The following is a 25,593-nucleotide window of genomic DNA, read 5'->3' as shown; positions in this document are numbered from 1 at the left end:
TCATTTACATTGACTCAGACGACAGCAACTGAATCAACCCAAGACCTTCAAGTGTTAATCCAGAATCTGACCAGGAAAGTAGAACAAGGCGAGGAGAAGTACAGTCTACTACATGAGCAGACCGAGAGCCTGAAAGCCTTCCTAAACAAGGAGAAGAGCGATTTCCAGGAGAAGGAAGCCATGTATATGGAAAATGTGAGTGTTCTTTATGTGTATCTGTATACAGCACCAGCCGGTCCTAGTATCTGCTCATGTCTATGGGACCGCAGCATGCTACAATATATTGGTTATCCCTGTTTCAGGGATAGGTGTGTGATGATCATTAAAGGGGTTTTCAGGCCCCTGTGGATGGTCATTAAAGGGATTCTATCATTAAAATGCTATTTTTTGTACATCACACGTAGGAATAGCCTTAAGAAAGTCTATTCTTCTCCTACCTTTAGATTTCTTCTCTGCGCCGCCGTTCGGTAGAAATCCAGGTTTTTGTCGGTATGCAAATGAGTTATCTCGCAGCACTGGGGCGTCTCCAATGCTGCGAGAGAACTCTCCAGCGCTGCCTCCATCTTCTTCAGGAAGGGGTCTTCACGCATCTTCTTCCGGAGCTGGGTTCAAACTTCTAGGCCTCGGGCAGAGCAGACTGCGCATGCCCGCGGCCACAAGAAAAATGGCCGCTTACACAGTAAGCTGTGTAAGTGGCCATTTTCTTGTGGCCTTTGGGCATGCACAGTCGGTTCTGCCCGAGGCCTAGAAGTTTGAACCCAGCTCTGGAAGAAGACTCGTGAAGAGCCGGTACCTGAAGAAGATGGAGGCGGCGCTAGAGAGTTCTCTCACAGCATTGGGGACGCACCCAGTGCTGTTTCAGTGCTGGGGCCCGCCCCCAGTGCTGCAAGAGAACTCATTTGCATACCAACGAAAACCAGGATTTCTACTGAACGTTGACGCGGAGAAGACATCTAAAGGTAGGAGAAGAATAGTCCTTCTGAAGGCTATTCCTACGTGTGATCGAGACAATATGTGATGTGTCTTACTTTGCAAGATGACTGCAACTCTCAGATCTATGCGATTATGTAGAAGTCTATGGACAGAGAAGGGGAGAGAAGTTAGCTGAAGCTGAGGGACAGAGCACAGATAGCTGCAGCTAAATAGGAAGCTTCTATCTTTCCCCAAGTGCTTTATTCACATCACTACTGCTCAGTGCTTCTCTGTAGTGTCCTATAGGATCCTGCTGATGCTTCTGAAATACAGAGTGCTATGGAGCAGATTCTCCTGTAATTTCTGTGTATGAGAGACATCATTTCAGCTAGTCTCCAGCTACCCATTCAGCACACAGGTGTATTGGCAGACTGTAAGTTGTTCATAGCATATGCCCGTTATAGTGCAGATTAGATTGTGTGCCCTGCTGGTGCACAAACTAATGTAGTGCAATAGGGATGTGGCGCTTGTGTGTTGATCTATATCCACCTCCATTTGTGTGTTAGGTTATATACCATACTTCTACAGCCCCCTTGCCATTCCCTTTCTGTAATGTGATTTTCCTTTTCTCAGATACGCGTTTATCAGAATATAATTTTGGAAAAAGACAAGGAGATGAAACTGCTGGCGGAGAAACACGACCAGGAACTCTTTAAAATTGCAGCCAAGTCGGATTCCACGGCTGAGCTTCATCAGGTAGGTGAATGGAAGAAAAGCGTTTACTTATCGGCAGTGGTTGTACAAGGTTGTATCAGGAGGTTTCTCTCTCTGAAATGCAAAGGGCTTATTTCTATATCTGTATGTCTACAGCGAGCACAATGTTATGTGCTTGACCCGAACACCAACCATCATAGTGACTTATAATACTATGGTTCCCAGCTTTGCTGCTGCTCCATACTATATACATTACAGGACAGTAGGTGCCACAAAGAGTCAGGGACTTCTAGCATCAAAGATCACTATGATGCTAAGGGTCCTGGTCCCTGGATCATATTCAATATTGGAAATGTGGGCCATACAGGGTATGGATTTTTATTGCACCTTATTGGTCTGTGTACATAGGACCTAAATTATTGCACCTCTAATACAGATGCCATTAGGTCTGTAGTCAGTATAGTCCTATTTTGTGTCATGTCTAAGAATATTTCACACCAGTATGGACAACCTCCTGCAACATACTGTAGCACAGGGATCTCAGACTTATCTGTGGGATAGGCTGCACGTAGTAAAAGGTAGAAGGGGCCGGGGAGCAAAGAGGGTAAGATCTGCATTCATGCTGCCCGCAGCTACTAGGTGGCAGGCCTGATGTGCCCTGTGACTTTCAATTTGGAAAGTGGTATGGAAGGAAGCCTATGGCTCCCTGCTATGCCAGGTTACAGAACTGGGCCAGGGTTCCACTTCTCCTAGTACTCCGGTGTATCTTCTGGATGTCCGCCTCAGGGGCCGCGTGTTTGAGACCCCTGGTGTAGAAGGTGCTGTCTTACACAGGGTATTGTAGCCTGCAGGATGGTGAGGAGATGTACGAATTAATTCAGCATTCACAAAAACATCATCTTTCGCCGTCTCTGTGGTTACAGCTGCTCAAGGCCCTGAAGCAGAAACTCCACGAGGATGAAGAAGTGTTATCAGGGAAGAATCAAGTGATCGACGTTTTACAGAAGGAGCTGGATAATAAGGATCAGCAGATGGCGGTAAGACATTACATAGAGGTGACGGCTTATACCTGGTTGTAGAAGAATTGGTTGTTATATTGAGCTCCATTGAAGGCTACATGTAATGGAAATTGAGAGATATAGCTCTTGGTTGAACGACCCAGTGGCTGTCTATAGTGTGTGGCTGTCTATAGTGTGTGGCTGTCTATAGTGTGTGGCTGTCTATAGTGTGTGGCTGTCTATAGTGTGCGGCTGTCTATAGTGTGCGGCTGTCTATAGTGTGCGGCTGTCTATAGTGTGCGGCCGTCTATAGTGTGCGGCCGTCTATAGTGTGCGGCCGTCTATAGTGTGCGGCCGTCTATAGTGTGCGGCCGTCTATAGTGTGCGGCCGTCTATAGTGTGCGGCCGTCTATAGTGTGCGGCCGTCTATAGTGTGCGGCCGTCTATAGTGTGCGGCCGTCTATAGTGTGCGGCCGTCTATAGTGTGCGGCCGTCTATAGTGTGCGGCCGTCTATAGTGTGCGGCCGTCTATAGTGTGCGGCCGTCTATAGTGTGCGGCCGTCTATAGTGTGCGGCCGTCTATAGTGTGCGGCCGTCTATAGTGCGCGGCCGTCTATAGTGCGCGGCCGTCTATAGTGCGCGGCCGTCTATAGTGCGCGGCCGTCTATAGTGCGCGGCCGTCTATAGTGCGCGGCCGTCTATAGTGCGCGGCCGTCTATAGTGCGCGGCCGTCTATAGTGCGCGGCCGTCTATAGTGCGCGGCCGTCTATAGTGCGCGGCCGTCTATAGTGCGCGGCCGTCTATAGTGCGCGGCCGTCTATAGTGCGCGGCCGTCTATAGTGCGCGGCCGTCTATAGTGCGCGGCCGTCTATAGTGCGCGGCCGTCTATAGTGCGCGGCCGTCTATAGTGCGCGGCCGTCTATAGTGCGCGGCCGTCTATAGTGCGCGGCCGTCTATAGTGCGCGGCCGTCTATAGTGCGCGGCCGTCTATAGTGCGCGGCCGTCTATAGTGCGCGGCCGTCTATAGTGCGCGGCCGTCTATAGTGTGCGGCTGTCTATAGTGTGTGGCTGTCTCACACACTTCACGCAACTGTAGCTGCAACACACAACCTAAATATCTTGCTGTGAATGTGACATGGCCTGTGAAGTGGAAGCTGTGTTCTTCAGACATCTGATCGCTTGGGATCCTGGTTATTGGATCCCTGCTGATCTGTAATTGGTCTCCTATCCTATTGATACATCATTAGTTAATAAGCCCTGGAAAACTCCATTTAACCTAAAGACGATAGGTGAGAAGACGGGGTAAGAAAGCAACACGTAACCAGAGGATCACACTACACACAGGGTTGGTCTGATGTCAGTAACTTTCATAGGAGTCATACACACAATGGCGGGATAGTTCTAGATACTGTAATTTGGAAAGTTGGTTTATTTTTTATGCACCGGTGGGTCCTGTCTGGAAAGTTGCCCGTCCTTTGTTTGCTTTGTCTTCTGCTTGCACAGTTGGATCATTTTTGTTTTGCAGGAAACGGCTGAGAAATGTCGACTTCTCCAGTCTGAAAAACAAAACTTGCTCTCGAAGTTGGATGCGGAGAAGCACGTAATGAGAGCGCAGCTGAAAGACATGATGGAGAAACACCAGACGGAAATGCAAGCGCTCAGTCTGCGGCACGAGGGGGAAATAAAGGAGAAATTTCAGACTATCCTGCAACTTCAGAACCAGCTCCAAGGCTTGGCGAGCCCAGGAGATGTCCGGGATGGATCTGCCGTAGACTCCACAGTTATCAAATTACAAGGTAACCGTAAACTTACTTTGTGGAGCGCATCGCCATCATACTGCACGGCGACTACAGTACAATTACTGTCATCTGCTCCAAAAATTCTGGTGAAAGAGCACGTGACAAAATGAGTAACTGGCTGGAGTACATGGGAAATGACCCCAGGTATGGCCACAAGGTCCTTTATGTAAGAAAGCAGCCATGTTTCCTAATCCTGCATAACCTCTTTAACCCTTTCCCGACATCCGCCGTAATAATACGGCGCATGTCGGGTGTTTAACTATGGCGGCCGCCCAGGAGTTACACAGTAGACAGCCAGCAGTAATCCCTTTTAAAGCAGACAACCCCTTTAAATCCCTATGCTTCACATCCGTTGCATTGATTTATGCCTCTGGGGTTGGCAGTTGTGCAGTACAAACATGATTTTAGTGAACAGGCCAGCAGAGGGAGCTATGAGACTGACACATAGCTGTCCATGTCCTGAGAGTAATCCTATGTGTATAGAAGCAGATTGCTCCGTCCTATTTAAAGGGGTTATAAACCATGTCCTGAAAATGAGGCCTCGCGCTATTACAACCATATGATGTGACAGGGCATATGTCTATAGGTTGTCTAAAGCAGACCTCCTCTGTTAATAGCAGGGGCACTTGTAGATACAGTACATGGTAGCTGGACATGTTTTGCAGAACTATAATCCAGCTGTATTTGCGGGCACCCTATGGAATCCATACTGGACCATTGTTGAAGGATATGTGCACAGAGTACATGTCCCTTTTTTTGCTTTTAATGCTTACTTTTTTTTTTTTTTATTCTTCCCGCAGATCAAGTGAAATTGAAGACTGAAGAGGCAAGTAAATCCGAAGCAAAATTCCTTAAAATGAAGGCATGGTCAAAATCCAGAATCAGGCAGTTGGAAGAAGAACTAAAAATTGTACAAGTACCGCAGTATACCGCTATATACGGCCTGTCTTAGATCTTTTCTTGCGCTCCTGCCTGATTCTCAGATCTTTTAGATTCTACATAATAGGGGGAATTTATTAAAGGGATTCTACCATTAAAACTTTTTTTTTGTGGATAAGATGTCGGAATAACCTTTAGAAAGGCGATTCGTCTCTTACCTTTAGACGCCGCGCCGTTCCTCAGAAATACCGATTTTTTACCGGTATGCAAATGAGTTCTCTCACAGCGATGGGGGCGGGCCCCAGCACTCAAACAGCGATAAGGGCGTCCCCACCGCTGCCAGAGAAGTGTCTCCAAGCGCCGCCTCCTTCTTCGTCCACCGCGTAATGTTCAATGTCTTCTTCCGGCGCAGGCTTGTAACCGAGCAGAGCAGACTACGCAGGCACACAGGCCACAGGAAAATGGCCGCTAACAATACTGTGCAAGCGGCCATTTTCCTGTAACCTGTGTGCCTGCGCAATCTGCTCTGCTCTGCTAGAAGTTATGAGCCTGCGCCGGAAGACGTTGAAGATGACGTGGCGGACGAAGAAGGAGGCGGTGCTTGGAGACACTTCTCTGGCAGCGGAGGGGACGCCCTCATCGCTGTTTGAGCGCTGGGGCCCGCCCCCATCGCTGCGGGAGAACTCATTTGCATACCGGTAAAAACCGGTATTTCTAAGGAACGGCGCGGCAGAGACCACGTCTAAAGGTAAGAGACGAATAGCCTTTCTAAAGGCTATTCCGACGTCTTATCCACAAAAAAAAGAAGTTTTAATGGTAGAATCCCTTTAAGACTGTATGGCGTTGTGTATGGCTGCGGCCTCTTAAATAGGTTTTCTAGGGCTTTTTCATTGGTGACCTATCCTTAGCATAGGTAATCATTGGAACGCGACACCCAGGATCCCTGTGGATCGGCTCCCGCTTCACAGGCCAGGTACTTGGCTTAGTAAGTTCCCCCTTATGACTGTCCTCTTATTTCCAAATCTCTGACTGTCCCTTCTCCGCGCTCCGTCTTACAGTATCATCCTGGAGATCAGAGAATCTTCTTACGTCTTTTCTTTCCCTCTTGACCTTTGCCTTATTTTCTTTTCTAGTCTGAAACAAAGAACCAGGAGCTTTCCTTATTAACCCTGCGCATCGGCGAGCTGGAAGAGGAGAAGAAAGCCTTGGCCGTGAAGCTGGAGTCTGTCGCAGATTTGCAGTCTATTAATGGTAAAAGCACCGGATTTGGGACAGTGTCACGTCCTTGTATTATGGGTCACCTTATTACCCACAGCAACCAATTCATTCTTAAAAGGCAGGCTCAGGAAATAGGAAATAATCTGGGATTGCTCTGGGCAATATGGAGGCGGCTCCTCTGGGGCAGGTTTGATAGGTTAGAGCCCCGTCAGCTAATGGTATGAGCCGCTATGAACCTTTTTGCTTCATACTTTTGGCAAACACAACCTGAATTGACAAAAAAAATTCTACCCCATTGCCATATACTGTATTTTCTGGCAAAACGCTACCTAGTAGTTTGTGGCACCTTCACGCACTATTGCCTTTAACGTGTAAGGTTTTAGCTGCAGACGGCACAAGTACTGCTTACGTCCTTGGCGGCGATACGGCTAAGTATCTTGAAGTTGCGAATGGAAATAAGTTGTATCTTCACTCGGTGAAACTGGGATTGATTTTTCTTTTTTCTTGGTAGAACAACTGCTGACCAAGCTTGTGGTGTACGAAGAACAGCAGAGGATACTGCAGGCGGATCTGGAGCAGGTTACAAAAAGAGCGGATTCACAGGTGAACTACACACGCACTCCTCTCTGCTATTCCTGTACGGTTCTGTGCCCAGACTAGCAGTGTAAAAGCCTCTACCACCCTCTGGGTAGTGACAACACAGAATTGCTTTTGCCTGTTTGCTGCAACATAGAAATAGTCGTAAAGATATCAGTAACATGGCAGTGCCCACAGGGTACTTACATAGAAGAAGCAAGGTGTCCTAGGCATCCTGATCACTCCCCCCCCCCAGGCCCAGTACGGTGTGAGCTCAGGGCACTTAAGAGACACTATAGTAAGTTCATAGGGGACGGGAGCTTCTATGTACAAGGAAAACCATGAATTGGCTGCAGCAGTGCAACACTTCATTGTCAGGATCATTCATGTCCTAACAAATGCTGTCCCTTTGTGAGGTGGGATGATCCCTTTAAGGGTCCTGCCTTCGTCAAGCTTGTACAGTATATAAACTTTGCATGTACTGGCCAGCATAGAGAGTTCATGCATTCAGTTTCTTGGATTACGGTTCTTTGCAAGTTCATGGATTCAGGTTACAGGGCGTACAAGTCACCCATGAAATGCTCCTGTCGTGACTTTGATACCCGGAGTCCCTTCCTCTCTATACGTGACCTTTTGTGCAATGGTTTCAGACAAGCGAGTCTGGCAGCGTGGACGAGATGCAGAACCCTCTGCTGGAATGGAGCGAGATGAGCCAAGAGACTGACATAGCCCCAGATCAGGAGAGAGAAGACACGTCCGTCATGGTCTTGAGGATGGCGCAGATAGAAGAGGAAAGAGAAGGTACGTTCTGCTGTTACCGTTACCAGATCGTATGTCCTTGTCTAATTACGGTGGTTGGCGCAGCGCCTCCAGCTGTCCATTGTGGAGTCGACTTAGTGCTGGGTATCACATCAGTCTTCCAATCAGCTAATTGTAGAGAGGAGTCGGCCATCTGCAAATAGCTGTGAAGGAATCGCTGATGGAAAAAGTGAATGTCCACCGCTGAATATTCATTAGATGTTTTTCAATCTAAATTGGTCTAAAATTCTGTTCTGATTATCTGCATTGAGATAGAATTGGTGACCAACATGGTGGACATTCACAGGTGATGGGCACCCGCGGTCTCCGTGCACATTTGCCTCCTTTTGCATTATTTGCACGGGACCGGCCAAGTTCAACCAAGATTTATTTAGGTTACCTTAGCACTGCTAGGCCATGGTAGAGCCGGTTGCCCATCACTGCTTATAAATCTCCTAAAAGGTATAATAGCCCCCGTATCCCCTCTTACTCTATGGACTCCCATTGCTGCATAGAAAGGATTGGTAATGGGTCGATCATTATGGTGACACTTAGTGCCAGAGCCCGCCGCTCTCTTTGCTATCTGTGTGAGGGAGGGGATCACTTTTTTGCACTGGTACAGACTGCTTTTTATGTGATCATGGCCATGTTTTGCTTTTGCAAAATGGGATTCGCTTTTTTGTCTAATTTTAACACAAATGAATAAAAATTCTTGGTGGTCGGGACTTGACAGTGAGGTCTAATCGGTGGGAGGCCTGTCTGATCCCAGTAACCTCTTCCATAGGGTTACAGGGGGATTGCTACACTCGCTTTGATCATTTGCCATCTTTTTCCATGAAAACAAGGTTCTTTGGAGGTAACTGGAGGAGAATTTCAGACTCGGGAGCCCCTTGACATAGCACAGGGCCACTACACTTATGTATCTGGGTATTACATGGACCCTCATGGATGTCACTGAGTAGCATGTAATACGTGAAAGGATTTTAATATGGATGACTTCCCCTTAGGACAGGTCATCAATATCATGCAATATTGTTTACGTGCACCCCTTAGCCAAAGTCACTGCTGCACTCTAAAGATCCTCCAAACTTTAGAGATGGCCTCCCCTCAATCCACATTTGCATACAGGTTTCCCCTTAAAGGGACATTCCAGAACTGTGACATTCATTGTATATTGTTCATCTAGTCCATCAGTATTACAGTAGATAGTCACAAGGTCCAGCCAGAGGCATAACTTGAAGCTCTTGGGCCCCAATGCAAAATTTGTAACAGGGCCCCTATTTACCATGTGCAGCGGCTCCTGGGCCTGGTAGCAATTGCTACCCCTGCACCCCCTATAGCTACGCCCCTGGGCCCAGCTCCCAACATCCCCACTGATCAGCTTATTGAAGTGTTCATGGTGTTCTTGTGAATGCCACGTCCCTTTCCTTGTTTAACAGGCACAACTCTGTCCGTAGGGTGCTAGCTGCAATACCAGGCACAGCCTTTACAGAATATATGGCGCTGTGCCTGGTAAGAAGTAAAGAGGAAGTGGAGTCACCATCAATCGCAAACGCCCTAAGGGCTAAGCTGGGACCCCTAGAGATCACAAGAACAAGGATCCCTAAGTCCCCTGTGTGACCAATGGAGGGGTCCTATAGACGAGAACAGAAAGATGGTCGTGCATGCTCACTGTGGCTCCAGTCACACAGGAGACTTAAGGGCTCCCAATTCACGTGATCTCTGGGGGTCCCAGTGCTCAGACTCCTAGTAGATAGTTGGTAAGTGGTATTGGTGGAAAACCCTTTACATTTTGTAGGGCTACCCGGCACCATGTAGCTGTATAACACAACCTCCTGCTACTGCATTGCATATGATAGTGAATACTGACCTGATGACACGTTGGGCGACCCTATTCACGATCATTAATTGCAGTTGGTAGTAAGACCGTCCCCACCAGAGTCCCCATAATAGGCCGCATTGGATCTACATGGCCACTTCCTACATGTTCAGCTTTGTGCATGAAGCCAAACCCAAGTGTGGGTCATATCGGGAGAGAAAGTGTCCAAGGACCGGGGCTGCTGCATTTTATTCTTATTTTGCATCCACTACTTGTATTGGTTTGCAAAACCCTGAATGTGTAAGCATGCCCCAATATAAACCCCCTCACGATAATCCATCCTGTCTGTAGAGAGCTGGGTGTGGGCTTGTGGCTTTTTCCGTGTGGACGGAGCATGACCCCATCTTCTTTCTTTATTTTTTCTCCACCATTCGTGAGCTGCCCCCCGCGCTCAGCGCTCCTTCCCTTCACCCCTCCACCTCACACTGTGATTCGATCAGCCGCCAAGACCAGTTTCCCATCAGTTTTGTGCATGCAGGTTCCTCTCGGTTAGCGCCGTACTGCTGTCTCGTCCCACCCGGAGCCTTATCTCGCGGTGGGAACAGGCAGCAGTATGGCGCTAGCTGTGTTTAGTTTTAAGTCTGGTTTCCTTTTTTTTTTTTTTTATTATTATTATTTTTTAACACCATAACCAGTTTTCTGCTGTTTTCATGATTTTGTCCTTAATTCTGATTTAACCATTTCATCCTCCTTCTCTGTGCTTGCTCTTCGTCTACTAACTGGCTTCTCATGGGCTGAGCAAATATTGTAGCCAATGAAATCACAAGGAACTGATGATGTCAATGTGTCTTAAAGGGAATGTCTGTGTCTAGAAATTGTATAGAGTAGGTGTAACATGGAAGGGTACCCAGTAATGTCCATGGGGCTGAAATAAAGTCTTTTCTTAAAGGGATTTTTCTGACCTTAAATATTGATGGCCTGCTCTTATGATAAGTCATCATTATGTGGTTTTTGGGGTCTGACACCTAGGACCCCTATGAATCAGCTGTTTTAGACTATGGCGCTCACGGGTGCTGCAGCCTCTTCCCTGAGCCAATGACAACACATTTATTAGTCACATGATCCAGCAGCAGGTGAATGGAGCCACTATACAGTGTATACAGATCCACTCACCTACCCTGGGCCCTGTGTTCTGCATTATATACCCCATTCCATACTGTGCCTGCGCTAGTAGCATCTAAAGTGAAGTGTCCGACTGTATGATATAACTCTCCTGATGGCATCGGTTCCTTTTAACTTCACGGGCATTATATTTTTCCTCTGTGTTCAGCCTATGATTGTTTTTTCTGCATTGCATACAGGTGATATGAACCTGTTCTAAGTACATGTTCGCACAAGGACTGATCTACTAACGTAAAAGTCAGTAATTGAAGCTGTAGTTGGCTCTGAAGCCCCGGTGTCATCTGTACCCATATCAAACGCCAGGCCTGGATGCCTGGGGACTAAATGAAGCTTTTGAGACTGAGTTGCAAACTGATTTATTCCCCTGCTTTATAGCAAAAGTGAGAGTGATCTGATAGTGAGAGGTCAGCAAGAGGTTTAGGGATTGAAATCCCACATTTATAAACAGAATTGCGTAACTCCAGTTACATCCTGTATTATACTCCAGAGCTGCGCTCACTATTCTGCTGGTGCAGTCACTGTGTACATACATTACATTACTTATCCTGTATTATACTCCAGAGCTGCGCTCACTATTCTGCTGGTACAGTCACTGTGTACATACATTACATTACTTATCCTGTATTATACTTCAGAGCTGCGCTCACTATTCTGCTGGTGCAGTCACTGTGTACATACATTACATTACTTATCCTGTATTATACTCCAGAGCTGCGCTCACTATTCTGCTGGTACAGTCACTGTGTACATACATTACATTACTTATCCTGTATTATACTCCAGAGCTGCGCTCACTATTCTGCTGGTACAGTCACTGTGTACATACATTACATTACTTATCCTGTATTATACTCCAGAGCTGCGCTCACTATTCTGCTGGTGCAGTCACTGTGTACATACATTACATTATCCTGTACTGACCAGCAGAATAGTGAGCGCAGCTCTGGAGTATAATACAGGATAAGTAATGTAATGTATGTACACAGTGAGTGTACCAGCAGAATAGTGAGTGCAGCTCTGGAGGATGGATAATACCGCTGTTCCTATATCTGGGCTCAGTAGTTCGCTCTCACTTCTGCTTCACCTGTTACGTTTTCCTATAACCTCTTTGCATGGTAACAATCACTGGATCAGCCGAACATTGTGTCAAATCGCAAAACCGATGGGAATGTCCTGGTTACATGTCCACAATTATTGTCTGTGAAATTGTTCGTTGCGGCAGACGTGTGACCTTACATGATCCGCCTCTATCCATCACAGCAGAATCATATTGCCAATGACTACTTTCCCGGTTTGATGCTTTGTGCTTCGCTCTTGTGACTTCCTCCGTATTAATGGACATTGTCTTCCGCACTAAACCGCCATGCTTTATTGACGTGCAGGGCTGCGTATTGTCTGTACTGATCTGTTCCCGCGTTCGCCCTATAAATTCACAGTTAACTTGCACGTTGTAACGTTCCATAACACAAACCCCATTCCAGTTTGGGGGGCGGTTCGGACTCTTGTAGGGTTTTGTTGAGGCTTTTTCGTACATAGTGGGGTGGGGGGCTTACCAGATGAATGTGGTAGTTTGCTGGAGCTTTGATGTAAACTGCTTTCCTGTGGCACAAAACTGATTGAGGATGACTGGTTCTTTCCTGGCTGCTCCGATCCAGCCATGGACTCAGGGCAGGTGGAGCTGGAGGAGGAGCTGAGCGCAGCTCGAGGACTGGGGAAGCTGAGGACGGCGCGGAGGAAAGGCAGCAGAGGAGCCAACAAAATCCAGGTCAGTGCACCATGGCTTAGACATGCACGTAACCCTCAGGAGTAAAGCGAGACAGAGTCAGTCAAGGGGGCGGGTACAGATTTCATGTAATCCCGTTCTGTATAACAAGGCTACTCAGCTACTTATAGTAAATGTCCCCTGACCGGGTTCTGTCAGCAGGTGAAGGTCCAGGCTGGACAGTAGCTGCACATGCTCTTTATGTTAAGACACACCTCTAACCCCGCCCACCCCACCATTGACCCCCATGTAGTCTGTTTGTGCCCCCATACATTAATAGTACCCTTCACTATGTAACATACAATAATGAAGCCCCCTTAATGCCCCCACACAGCATAATACACTTAGTGGCCATTACCTGCTCTATTACCCCTTAGGGGGACCCACACATAATTTTGCTTATAATATAATACCCTGTTAGTGCACTGCTTAGTATAATGCCCCCTTAGTGCCCTCACTCAGTATAATGCCCCACTAGTGCCCTCACTCAGTATAATGCCCCTTTAGTGCCCTCACACAGTATAATGCCCCCTTAGTGCCCTCACTCAGTATAATGCCCCATTAGTGCCCTCACACAGTATAATGCCCCATTAGTGCACTGCTTAGTATAATGCCCCACTAGTGCCCTCACTCAGTATAATGCCCCACTAGTGCCCTCACTCAGTATAATGCCCCACTAGTGCCCTCACACAGTATAATGCCCCATTAGTGCCCTCACTCAGTATAATGCCCCACTAGTGCCCTCACTCAGTATAATGCTCCACTAGTGCCCTCACGCAGTATAATGCCCCATTAGTGCCCTCACTCAGTATAATGCCCCACTAGTGCCCTCTCTCAGTATAATGCCCCACTAGTGCCCCCTCTCAGTATAATGCCTCATTAGTGCCCTCACTCAGTATAATGCCCCATTAGTGCCCTCACTCAGTATAATGCCCCCTCAGTGCCCTCACTCAGTATAATGCCCCCTCAGTGCCCTCACACAGTATAATGTCCCACTAGTGCCCTCTCTCAGTATAATGCTCCAATAGTGCCCTCACTCAGTATAATGCTCCATTAGTGCCCTCACTCAGTATAATGCCCCACTAGTGCCCTCTCTCAGTATAATGCCCCACTAGTGCTCTCACTCAGTATAATGCCCCACTAGTGCTCTCACTCAGTATAATGCCCCACTAGTGCCCTCACTCAGTATAATGCCCCACTAGTGCCCTCACTCAGTATAATGTCCTACTAGTGCCCTCTCTCAGTATAATGCCCCACTAGTGCCCTCACTCAGTATAATGCCCCACTAGTGCCCTCACTCAGTATAATGTCCTACTAGTGCCCTCTCTCAGTATAATGCCCCACTAGTGCCCTCTCTCAGTATAATGCCCCATTAGTGCCCTCACTCAGTATAATGCCCCATTAGTGCCCTCACAATATAAACAGACAACCAAGCCTGTGACGGGCACAGTATTTACCTCCTTTTGTCCCCCGCCACATGACGCACCTCTTCTCTTCCTATCAGGATGATTTCAGCTTCAGCGACAAGAGCTTTGAAGAGCAGCACTTGGCTACGGAAAGCGGCGACGTCGTAGAGGGCGAGAACATGGGAGGTTGGTGGCCTGAATACGGTTCTTCCAACTCAGGTGTGACCCCACTAGACAGTTTATTGACCCTCTGTCTGTGCCGCCTGGCAGGCGAGGGGGGAGCATGCACTGCATCACTGCATTAGTTTCATATTTTTGCGCCACAGTTAATCTTCTTAACTATGAGCTGTCGGTTCCTGACATGTCAAACATGTTTTGGTTTATTTTTGTGCCGATTATTTTAACCATTTGTTGTCTTTTTGTTTTGAGGCATGTGCAAGCCGGATGAACTGCCTAGTTTGGCTCTTGGGTTTTGTGCCACGTTTGGTATTATGTCTCTGTTACACCGTCTTTATGATTTCCACGTTGAAGTCTTTGTGTTATTCTCCTTAAAGGGGTTTCCCGGCCCCAAATTGATCATCAGTATGTGATCTTGGGGGGGTCTGACACCTGGAACCAGCACAGATCAGCTGGTCCAGCAGCCTCTGGGTTTGGGAAGTGGATGAGGAGCACGTGCAGGAATAGGGGCATTGCACTACTGCTATTAGTATAGGAGCGATGCTGCACTTGGGGGCTGTCAGAACATCTGGTCTGTGCGGGATCCAGGCATTGGACCCCAACAGATCACATACTGATGACTTATCCTGTGTATGTGCTCTATTAGTACACAATATGAGATCTTACATTGCACAGCATAGTTTTTGCATGACGATATTGGATTGCACACATCTGCATTCACTGCGCGCCTTTGCAATCCTGTTCACTGCAGATACTGCTGAGTGCCATCATTAAAGGGATTCTACCATTAAAATCGAATATTTTCTCGCTAACAAGTAGGAATAGCTTTAAGAAAGTCCATTCTTCTCCTACCTTTAAATGTCTTCTCCTCGCCGCCGTTCTGTAGAAACCCTGGTTTTTGCCAGTATGCAAATGAGTTCTCTCGCAGCACTGGGGGCGGGCCCCAGCACTCAAACAGCACTGGGGGCGTCCCCAATGCTTTGAAATCTCCAGCGCCGCCTCCATCTTATTCAGGAACGGCCTCTTCATACGTTTTCTTCCAGGGATTGGCTTCAAACTTCTAGGGCAAAGCCGACTGTGCGTGCCAGCCGGCCACAAGAAAATGGTCGCTTACATAGTATTGTAAGCGGCCATTTTCTTGTGCAGTTGGCTTTGCCCGAGGCCTAGATGTTTGAAGCCAACCCCTTGAAGAAGAGGGAGGCGGCGCTGGAGATTTCTCTCGCAGCGCTGGGGACCGCCCTCACTGTTCGGCTGCTTCCATTGATTCCTATGGGAGCGAGGTGTTCCAAACTATAGCTTCAAATACTATTCGCTCCTCTCTGGTAAGGATGCATGCTCGGCCCACGGCGCCATCAGGACAGGGGAACAGAACACTGTTGTCCCAGTAGTCGGACTCTACTGATCATGAAGTTCCCCGTTATATTATTGGTGCTAGTTTTAGCATAAGACTTTCTGTTTTTGCAACTTTTTTTTTTCTTTACTGCATTGCAAAGCAACATATAAAGTGCCAGAAGTTCCTTTAATCCGATTTCTACTCATCCAGAATTTCTAGTAGTCCGTATATTATATTGGCTTCTTGCAGGAGGTTCTCGACCCCCACAAGTAGTTTCATGCACTTTCCTGCCACCCTCTCTTGATCCCTTTATTGCTGGATTAAAGGAATGTTTCTGCTAAGGCTGAGCTATCGGTGTCTGCTGTAACGTTCTAGATCGTTGCTGTTCCTATAGACTCCCCTGGGTTGTCTGTCTCATGTTTTGTACCTTCTCCATTCAGGATTGGGATTACGAGCCGTCGTGGAAGAGCTGGAGATGGAAAGAAATCAGCTACAGGAGCAAATCATGACCCTCGAAGAGCGATGTCAGGAGCTGGAGGACAGGTTACAGCTCCAGCTCCGCATCGAGTCCTTGCAGGTTGGTCTCTCCCAGCCTTGTAGCAATGGCCCCCGTAACACTGAGCATTTGGGTGTTTGCAGGACACCTATAGCAGGGCATGTAGTATATTAACTATAATTAATCACTATGCATTGAGCACTTGCCCAGGAACGTCCGTGTCCATCTATGTGTCACTAGCTGAAGATTCTGCCTTTGCTTCATCATTCAGGTCTTGTAACTCAGCCTTTTAACACAGGTAACATTTGATGTAGATGAAGAGACTCCGTCCTTTCCCCAGGTGTGTGGGGTTTGTTGCAGGTCACTTACGTGTGCAGTGTGATCCGGGGTTTTAACACTGCTTTGGTGTGGCCATATCACTTATCGTTGTGCTTGAGGTGTCTCTAACACGTAATACAGGATAATACACTCACCGGCCACTTTATTAGGTACACCATGCTAGTAACGGGTTGGACCCCCTTTTGCCTTCAGAACTGCCTCAATTCTTCGTGGCATAGATACAACAAGGTGCTGGAAGCATTCCTCAGAGATTTTGCTCCATATTGACATGATGGCATCACACAGTTGCCGCAGATTTGTCGGCTGCACATCCATGATGCGAATCTCCCGTTCCACCACATCCCAAAGATGCTCCTCTATTGGATTGAGATCTGGTGACTGTGGAGGCCATTGGAGTACAGTGAACTCATTGTCATGTTCAAGAAACCAGTCTGAGATGATTCCAGCTTTATGACATGGCATTGCATTATCCTGCTGAAAGTAGCCATCAGATGTTGGGTACATTGTGGTCATAAAGGGATGGACATGGTCAGCAACAATACTCAGGGAGGCTTTGGCGTTGCAACGATGCTCAATTGGTACCAAGGGGCCCAAAGAGTGCCAAGAAAATATTCCCCACACCATGACACCACCACCACCAGCCTGAACCGTTACCGATACAAGGCAGGATGGATCCATGCTTTCATGTTGTTGACGCCAAATTCTGACCCTACCATCCGAATGTCGCAGCAGAAATCGAGACTCATCAGACCAGGCAACGTTTTTCCAATCTTCAATTGTCCAATTTCGATGAGCTTGTGCAAATTGTAGCCTCAGTTTCCTGTTCTTAGCTGAAAGGAGTGGCACCCGGTGTGGTCTTCTGCTGCTGTAGCCCATCTGTAGCCTCAAAGTTCGACGTACTGTGCGGCGTTCAGAGATGCTCTTCTGGCTACCTTGGTTGTAACGGGTGGCTATTTGAGTCACTGTTGCCTTTCTATCAGCTCGAACCAGTCTGGCCATTCTCCTCTGACCTCTGGCATCAACAACGCATTTCCGCCCACAGAACTGCCGCTCACTGGATGTTTTTTCTTTTTCGGACCATTCTCTGTAAACCCTAGAGATGGTTGTGCGTGAAAATCACAGTAGATCAGCAGTTTCTGAAATACTCAGACCAGCCCTTCTGGCACCAACAACCATGCCACGTTCAAAGGCACTCAAATCACCTTTCTTCCCCATACTGATGCTCGGTTTGAACTGCAGGAGATTGTCTTGACCATGTCTACATGCCTAAATGCACTGAGTTGCCGCCATGTGATTTGGCTGATTAGAAATTAAGTGTTAACGAGCAGTTGGACAGGTGTACCTAATAAAGTGGCCGGTGAGTGTAGAACTTGGTAGTCAGCAGCCAACAAGCTTGGGATCTTCACATCACTATCATGGTGACTTCTATCCATTTTAATGAGGACTTGCCACCAACTCCTTTAATAGCATCCACTCCTCTAATTTTGGCACAGTTGGAATTTTTTCTCTAGCCCCCACTGTTCCGGAGCAATCGGTGCCTGATATCCAACTAGACTTTCTAATGGCAAGTGGGTGATGTTAGGCAGGAGCAAGCAAGGGGGTGTGAGTCTGTGCTCTGACACTGCCCATCTATGATTGGAGCTCTGAGTCACGCCCCGTAACTTGCTCCTGCCATTAGAGAGTCTAGATAGGATATCAGGCTCCAAAATAAGCAGCACGGATTACTCAAGAATTGTGGGCAGGGCCGCCGATAGGGCAGTACTACTGGTACTGGCGTCAGGGGCCCGGCCAAATTGAAAAATGGGGGGGGCCCGGTTTTGGCCCGCCACCGTGTGCCGGCCCCCTGGCGCCCGTAGCAGTCATTGTGTATGTCCTATTTCAACTCAGATCTGCATCCAGAGGACGCAGATCTGAGTTGAAGACATACGCGGCTGAAGCAAGGAGCTGACACAGGTCAGCTTCTCGCTTCGCTGCTGCGCGCCTCTCTCCCTGACACATATGCAGCTGAAGCGAGGAGCTGACATGTCAGCTCCTCGCTTCGCCGCCGCTGCTACTGGCTTGTAGACGCGATGTGATCACATCGCGTCTAAAAGCCAGTAGCCGGCGGCAGCGGTGAAGCGAGGAGCTGACACAGGTCAGCTCCTTGCTTCGCCGCTGCGCGCCTCTCTCGCTGTCACATATGCGGCTGAAGCGAGGAGCTGACCTGTGTCAGCTCCTCGCTTCGCCGCCTCCGCTACTGGCTTGTAGACGCGATGTGATGACGTCACATCGCGTCTATAACTGTGCTCCAGTGAGAGAGAGGCGCGCAGAGAGCTGCGAGGGAACGAAGGAGAAGGTAAGTCAGTCAGTGTAATGTGGAACGTGAAACTGGGGGCAGAGATGGAGAGGACATGAATATGGGGGCAGAGATGGAGAGGACGACATGACAATGGGGGCAGAGATGGAGGGGACATGAATATGGGGGCAGAGATGGAGAGGACGACATGACAATGGGGCAGAGATGGAGGGACATGAATATGGGGCAGAGATGGAGGGGACATGAATATGGGGGCAGAGATGGAGGGGACATGAATATGGGGGCAGAGATGGAGAGGACGACATGACAATGGGGCAGAGATGGAGGTACATGAATATGGGGCAGAGATGGAGGGGACATGAATATGGGGGCAGAGATGGAGAGGACAGCATGACAATGGGGGCAGAGATGGAGGGACATGAATATGGGGGCAGAGATGGAGGGGACATGAATATGGGGGCAGAGATGGAGGGGACATGAATATGGGGACAGAGATGGGGGACATGAATATGGGGCAGAGATGGAGGGCATGAATCTTGGGGTAGAGATGGAGGGGACATGAAACTGGGGGCAGAAATGGATGGGCAGACATGAATCTGGGGGCAGAGATTGGTTGGGAGACATGAAACTGGGTGCAGATGAAGGGTGTATATGAAGCTGGGGGAGAGATAGAGGGGGGACATATAATGTACGGGTGACTGTAGGAGGATTATACTGTGTGCGGGCACATGAAAAATTAATGAGAATGGGTGGAGTCAACATAACGGTGGGTGGGGCTAAATTTGCCGCGGCGCGCAAAGCCAAAAACGCAATGTGAATAAGCCCTGAGGATTTATTAAGAGAGCTCTTATAGATGGTGTTGGCTCTCTATAGGCGCGGTCACACATAGCAGATTTTACCTGCAAATAGAATCTGATTAAGCCTTGTAAAGCTGCTAAATAAAGGGAAATGTAATACAGAATTGGTATGTCGCAAAATAAAGTAGTTTTAAAATGGGGGGGGGGGCAGACACTTAGGCTGTATGGGGCCCAAAATTCCTGATGGCGGCCCTGATTGTGGGGGTTGGAGGAAAAATTCCACCTGTGCCAAAATCCATGAAGCGGAGCTTATTAAAGGAGGAAAAGAACTGGAGGTGGTGGCCATTCTTGGCATTGTACAAAAGCAGACTGACTGGGCACTTGGAAGAGGGTTGCTAGCCCTGGCAGTCGTGAAAATAACACTAATACCTGAATATCATTAAAATTTGGAATACAAGATGGTTGCAATATCCTCCTGGAGGATGCATTATGGATATTTGCTAAACCACAGCGTTATGCAACATACAGCTAAACGGGTCTTAATATGGCCTAAATAAAATGATACAGCCAGTCGGGTATTTTATTCCCTTAGTCCTTTACGCTATAGTGAGGTATAGAATTGGTGGCTGTAGGTTGCTGCAAGTTCTTAAAGGTTTTTTGGGGGGTTTACAGTATTGATGGGTTGTCCTTATGATAGGCCATCAATATTAGATCATGGGATTCCTTATCTGCTTTGGGGCCTTTGTATTGTTTGTGTTTCTTTATACGCCTAGTAGTGGCGGTTCTGGGTATTGCAACTCAGTTCTAGTCACTTGATATAACTCCTTAGACTTGCGACTGCCCACGTCTTCCTCCCAGCCTGCTCCAGGCCCTCTGCTCCTTTGTTCTTCTTTTCTCCTGTCTTGCCATGGCCACGCACATATTACTCTACCTCACTTCTCTGCTCTCAGCCCCTGTAGTGCACCATGTGCATGCTAGCCTTTGCTGCTGCTTAAAGGTCCAGTACGCTAGACTTGCTTTAGATGCCTCAGTTATCGGACCTGTTACCATCAGTGCATTGACCATCAACATCTTCCTGACTACACTCCTCTCTGCTTTTCCATGGCCTGGTGGTTACTTGTGCTTGACCCTTTGCTTGCACCTGGCAACGAATCCTTTGCCACCTTTCCTGACCATTTCCTTGTTCCCGACTCTTGTACAGTAGCCACCTGCCCTGAACATTTGCCTGGACCTGACCATTTTCTTGCCTCGCCCTGGTGCTTTGCATCGACATCTCTTGAGCTGCTAGGTCAGCTGCTACCAACCCTGGGACCACCAGTATTCTTGCAGCAAAGTCCACATCACTGTACAGAGGTTAAAGGGTAAATACTGGGGAGGCTGCCTACCCTAAGGCCTTAGAAGTGGCCCAAAGTCAAACTGGTGCAGTAAGTCCTCAACCTGATACTTGAATGGGCAAATCTGCAATACCCAGGTTGACAGTTGAACACTCACTAGCCTGATGTTGAATTTTCTTTCCTAAAAATAGGACATTAATATTGTAAAACCCCTTTAAAGGGACACTAAACCTAGGAAAAAACCATGAAAGTAAACTAGAACTAGTTATCCTCGATCTGTCACTCTGCAGTTTTTCCTGCATAATCCCGATCCACAGTGTCGTCTTAAAATCTTGCAGATAAATAGGGGTTAATCTGCTGCTGTCTTGCTCCATTTTAAGCTGATGTTTGGGTGTAAGGGCTAAGACTTAACCATCTTTTGTCGTACTGCAGACAGGGCAGTGTGGGAGAGGCTCCTGCTGCAGACAGGGCAGTGTGGGAGAGGCTCCTGCTGCAGACAGGGCGGTGTGGGAGAGGCTCCTGCTGCAGACAGGGCGGTGTGAAAGAGGCTCCTGCTGCAGACAGGGCGGTGTGGAAGAGGCTCCTGCTGCAGACAGGGCGATGTGGGAGAGGCTCCTGCTGCAGACAGGGCGGTGTGGGAGAGGCTCCTGCTGCAGACAGGGCGGTGTGGGAGAGGCTCCTGTTGCAGACAGGGCGATGTGGGAGAGGCTCCTGCTGCAGACAGGGTGATGTGGGAGAGGCTCCTGCTGCAGACAGGGCGGTGTGGGAGAGGCTCCTGTTGCAGACAGGGCGATGTGGGAGAGGCTCCTGCTGCAGACAGGGTGATGTGGGAGAGGCTCCTGCTGCAGACAGGGCGGTGTGGGAGAGGCTCCTGTTGCAGACAGGGCAGTATGGGAGAGGCTCCTGCTGCAGCCAGTTGTATTACAGCCAGACACAGGACAGTGCGATGGAGAAGGCAGACAAATAGCAGAGATTTCTTTATGTAATTCTCAGTTTTCATTGATATGAGACAGAAATTGATAAAAGGCAAAGGATTTTTATTTATTTATTTTTTTAAACTTTTTTTGTGCTTTTGGTGTGTTTAGTGTTCCTTACAAGTCATAAAGATCTTCACAGTTGCTTAGGTGTACCGTGTCTTCCGAGTTGGTGTTATGAATTTTTGGACCGATTCGCAGAATACTTTGTATTTTATTAAGAAAATCTACCCACAATCCCATGTTGCAGAGTGAAAATGAACGCTTCCAGACTCAGTTGGCCCAGATTCGGCAGCAGCAGAGCCAAGAGGCTGAGAAACACCACGACCTGATTTCAACCTTGAACGATCAGCTGAAAGGGTATCGTATCCTTCTAGATACATCTGGAGATTATTGTAACGTCACTGTATACTAATATGCCAAACCTAAATCGTAGCCGTATAACATCCCTATAAAGGTGGCTTTGGTCACGATCTCCTCCGCTTGACATTTCACAGCTTGACAAACAGGAACGCGTTTCTTGAAAATGCCATTGTGGAAAAGGAGCAAAGTATCCTAGACGCCACCGAGAAGCTGAATAAGCTGGGCAGGACCTCCAAGGCCCTGCAGGAGAAGGAGGTTCAGAACAAAGAGCTGCTGGAGAAACTGGATCAGTATGAACATCAGGTCAGAGCCATTCGGACTGCAAAGTACTGCACGAATTAAAGGGGTTTTCTGGGGACTGTACTTACTGCGCTGGGGTTCTTTAAGTGGACCTGATTCACAGGACAGGCCTTCACTCTCCGATTGGTCGGGGTCCAACACCTGGATTGGCTGCCGGAAACCATATACTAGGTCTAAGGCCTGGGAGCAGCCTTGCTCCTATTGCAGTATATGGGAATGGGGCGGCAAGTCCAGGAACCACCACTACAGTGAAGAAACCGCAAGCTGTATACAGTATATGGATCTGGTGACTTCCATCTAAAGTTACCCTGCACTTTCTGGCCCTCTGCCTTTCCACTGTGGCCTTTACTTAGTGTCTTGTGCTGCGGCGTCAGTGACACAATCAGGCACAACACTTACGTTTTTCATTGTCCTGTGTCCGTTTCTGCCATTGTAATCAGGACAGAATTTGAGTCCATTGTGGAAATACAGAGGAGTCCGAGTCGGGGCTTTGCACTATCCACTCTCCAATGTTGTCTCTATAGACAGTATACAGTTCTCTGGCTTGGAGGGTTAGACTATGGACCGGGCGCAGTTTGGCTTTGTAACATATTGAGATTTATCTTACGGTAATACTTTATGACATGAATTGATCTTTCTTTCATTTTTCATTCCTAGCTTGAAGAAGTCACCAGAAGACAGCAAGCGTCCGAGTCTGAGAACTCAATGTTAAAAATGGCCAACGCTGAGCTCACCGAGAAGGTGTCTGCGTTTAAGGACAGAGTAAGTAAGGCTTAGCTGTAGAGAGACTGCTGGTCTGAGTTCATCACGTGGTGCAATTTTCACCAGGTCATAGATACTGTGGGAGACTTCTTCCTATGGTTCATCGTTGTGGTAAGCCCAGTCCTTCCCCTGTTTGGCTTTGTAATCTAGAACCTTGGATTTCATTTATGTTCAACCTTGCAGATTCTCGCTTGGTCTGTAGTGGACACTTTCCATCTTCTTATGATGTACAGCAAAGTCTATGATCAGAGAGTAAGACTACAGTCACACCGAATCTTTTCCCCGTGTAACATTAAAGGGATTCTATCATTAAAATCACATTTTTTTTCTCGATAACACGTAGGAATAGCCTTAAGAAAGACTATTCTTCTCCTACCTTTAGATGTCTTCTCCACACCGCTGTTCAGTAGAAATCCCGATTTTCGTCTGTATGCGAATGAGTTCTCTCGCAGCACTGGGGGCGTCCCCAATGCTGCGAGAGAAGTCTCCAGCACCCTCTCCATCTTCTTCAGGAACGGCTTCTCTGCGCGTCTTCTTCCGGAGCTGGGTTCAATCTTCTACGCATGCGCAGTTAGCTCTGCCGTTGGGCCTCGGGCGGAGCAGACTGCGCATGCCCGCCTGGTGTAAGCAGCCTCAAAAAAATGGTTGCACGCATGTGCAGTCGGCTCTGCCTGAGTCCTGATGGCAGAGCCAACTGCGCATGCATAGAAGTTTGAACCCGAAAGAAGATGCGCAGAGAGGCCGTTCCTGAAGAAGAGGGAGGTGGCGCTGGAGAGTTCTCTTGCAGCATCGGGGACGCCTCCAGTGCTGTTTGAGTGCTGGGGCCCGCCCCCAGTGCTGCGAGAGAACTCAATTGCATACAGACGAAAACCGGGATTTCTACAGAACGGTGGTGCAGAGAAGACATCTAAAGGTAGGAGGTAGTCTTTCTTAAGGCTATTCCTACGTGTGATCGAGAAAAAAATGTGATTTTAATGATAGAATCCCTTTAAGGCTACGTGCACACAACCATGCTGGATTTTCCTATCTCACACATGTATGAAATATCCACAGACATGTCTGGTAATGAGTTTTGTTGGTGTTGTCATCTGTACCGTCTATTGGTCAGGGTGCTCAGAATACTCGCCTGGTCTATGTTATGGCCATATAGATAGTTGAACTTTATGGACACTTGCCATTTTGCAGACTTTCTAGCCCTTGGTGGATTCAGCTTTTTATGCTGTTTTTAGCTTCTGTACTATTCTGTGCATGCTACGACCTCTAAGGTTGAGCAGCCTGTCATGTATTTTACGTGGACACGTCATTCATCTCGGGCCGATATTTTATTATTTATTAGCGATGACAGCCGTGCAGATTGGAAACGCAATTATATCCGAGGCCACTAAACCATTACAAGGTTACATGTACATATTACAATCTGAAATATTGATCCTTGGCCTCCAAGGTGACTTCAAGTATCTGGAGTGGATGCATTATAAGATTTGTGGTATCTGTAGAGAGTCTATAGTAATTGGATTATAATTTTAATGAATATATTCATGACCTTGTAAAGACTCCTGGCCTTATTGTGTCATATAAGACATGTCAACATTGTCCTATAATCTGCAGATGTTTACTCCAACCTATGGCCCTCCAGCTGTTGTGAAACTACAACCCCCAACATAGTTATAGCCATAGTTTCACAACTGATGGAACTCACAGGTTGTAATTGTTCCATATGGTAAATTGCTCTTCATATTCTTAAGGCAAACTATAGGATAGGTGAAGGTTATTAGTACATTGCCACATGGAACTTTTTCAGTTAGCCCATTCAGTAGCATGCATAATGTCTGGACAGGTGTCGTGCTGTTTATGGAAGGAAGCAGCCATGTTTTTCTAATCTTGGACAACTTAAGATGTGTGGACAATACAGCTAAACAGTCTTCCATGGGAACATCCCTGTGAAGGGTTTTTCCATGCTTGAAGATGTTGTCTGAGACCCATGCGTAATGGATACTGATGATCTATCCATAAGATAGGTGATCTGTATCAGATCAGTGGTGTCTGACACCCCGATCCTGGACCAATCCGTGGAATGAGTTGCCAGAAGCCGCTATATGCAATGTTTACAGCCGGATCCAGCTCTGCTCCTATTGAAGTGAATGGGTACAGAGCTGCAGTTCCCATCTCTGTACACTGTATACAGCTTCCAGCTCCGTACACTGTAGCGGTCACTGTGCCAGTCACTTCAGTGTCGGATCCTTACTGATCTTTCATTGATAGGTCATTCATTAATAACTCAGTGCCAAACCTCTTCAAGTGTATTTACTCTGACATAGATTACAATTAGACAGTATGTAATGATAGTAATTCTGTGTAC

General features: G+C 47.6%; 1 protein-coding gene across 7 annotated transcripts in view; it reads left to right on the top strand.

The window, feature by feature from the left end:
* LOC142212896 (uncharacterized) overlaps positions 1–25,593 on the top strand; it is a 53,640-nt gene that overhangs the window by 10,015 nt on the left and 18,032 nt on the right. For 2 of the 7 annotated variants that reach the window (XM_075281019.1, XM_075281018.1), the window contains exons 7-21: positions 19–195; positions 1,546–1,668; positions 2,550–2,663; positions 4,150–4,420; positions 5,224–5,333; positions 6,436–6,553; positions 7,032–7,123; positions 7,747–7,897; positions 12,551–12,660; positions 14,162–14,282; positions 16,014–16,150; positions 16,368–16,409; positions 22,060–22,169; positions 22,307–22,475; positions 23,130–23,234. In XM_075281019.1, the coding sequence (XP_075137120.1) occupies positions 19–195; positions 1,546–1,668; positions 2,550–2,663; positions 4,150–4,420; positions 5,224–5,333; positions 6,436–6,553; positions 7,032–7,123; positions 7,747–7,897; positions 12,551–12,660; positions 14,162–14,282; positions 16,014–16,150; positions 16,368–16,409; positions 22,060–22,169; positions 22,307–22,475; positions 23,130–23,234 (1,950 nt within the window). The remainder of the gene's footprint in view (positions 1–18; positions 196–1,545; positions 1,669–2,549; positions 2,664–4,149; positions 4,421–5,223; positions 5,334–6,435; positions 6,554–7,031; positions 7,124–7,746; positions 7,898–12,550; positions 12,661–14,161; positions 14,283–16,013; positions 16,151–16,367; positions 16,410–22,059; positions 22,170–22,306; positions 22,476–23,129; positions 23,235–25,593) is intronic. The other 5 variants (XM_075281022.1, XM_075281021.1, XM_075281023.1 and 2 more) reach the window with 4 other exon arrangements.

The sequence above is a fragment of the Leptodactylus fuscus genome, chromosome 7 (genome assembly GCF_031893055.1).
Source record: "Leptodactylus fuscus isolate aLepFus1 chromosome 7, aLepFus1.hap2, whole genome shotgun sequence".
Classification (NCBI taxonomy): domain Eukaryota; kingdom Metazoa; phylum Chordata; class Amphibia; order Anura; family Leptodactylidae; genus Leptodactylus; species Leptodactylus fuscus.
Note: the sequence above shows the minus strand (reverse complement) of the source record. Positions and strands in the feature narration are given on the sequence as shown.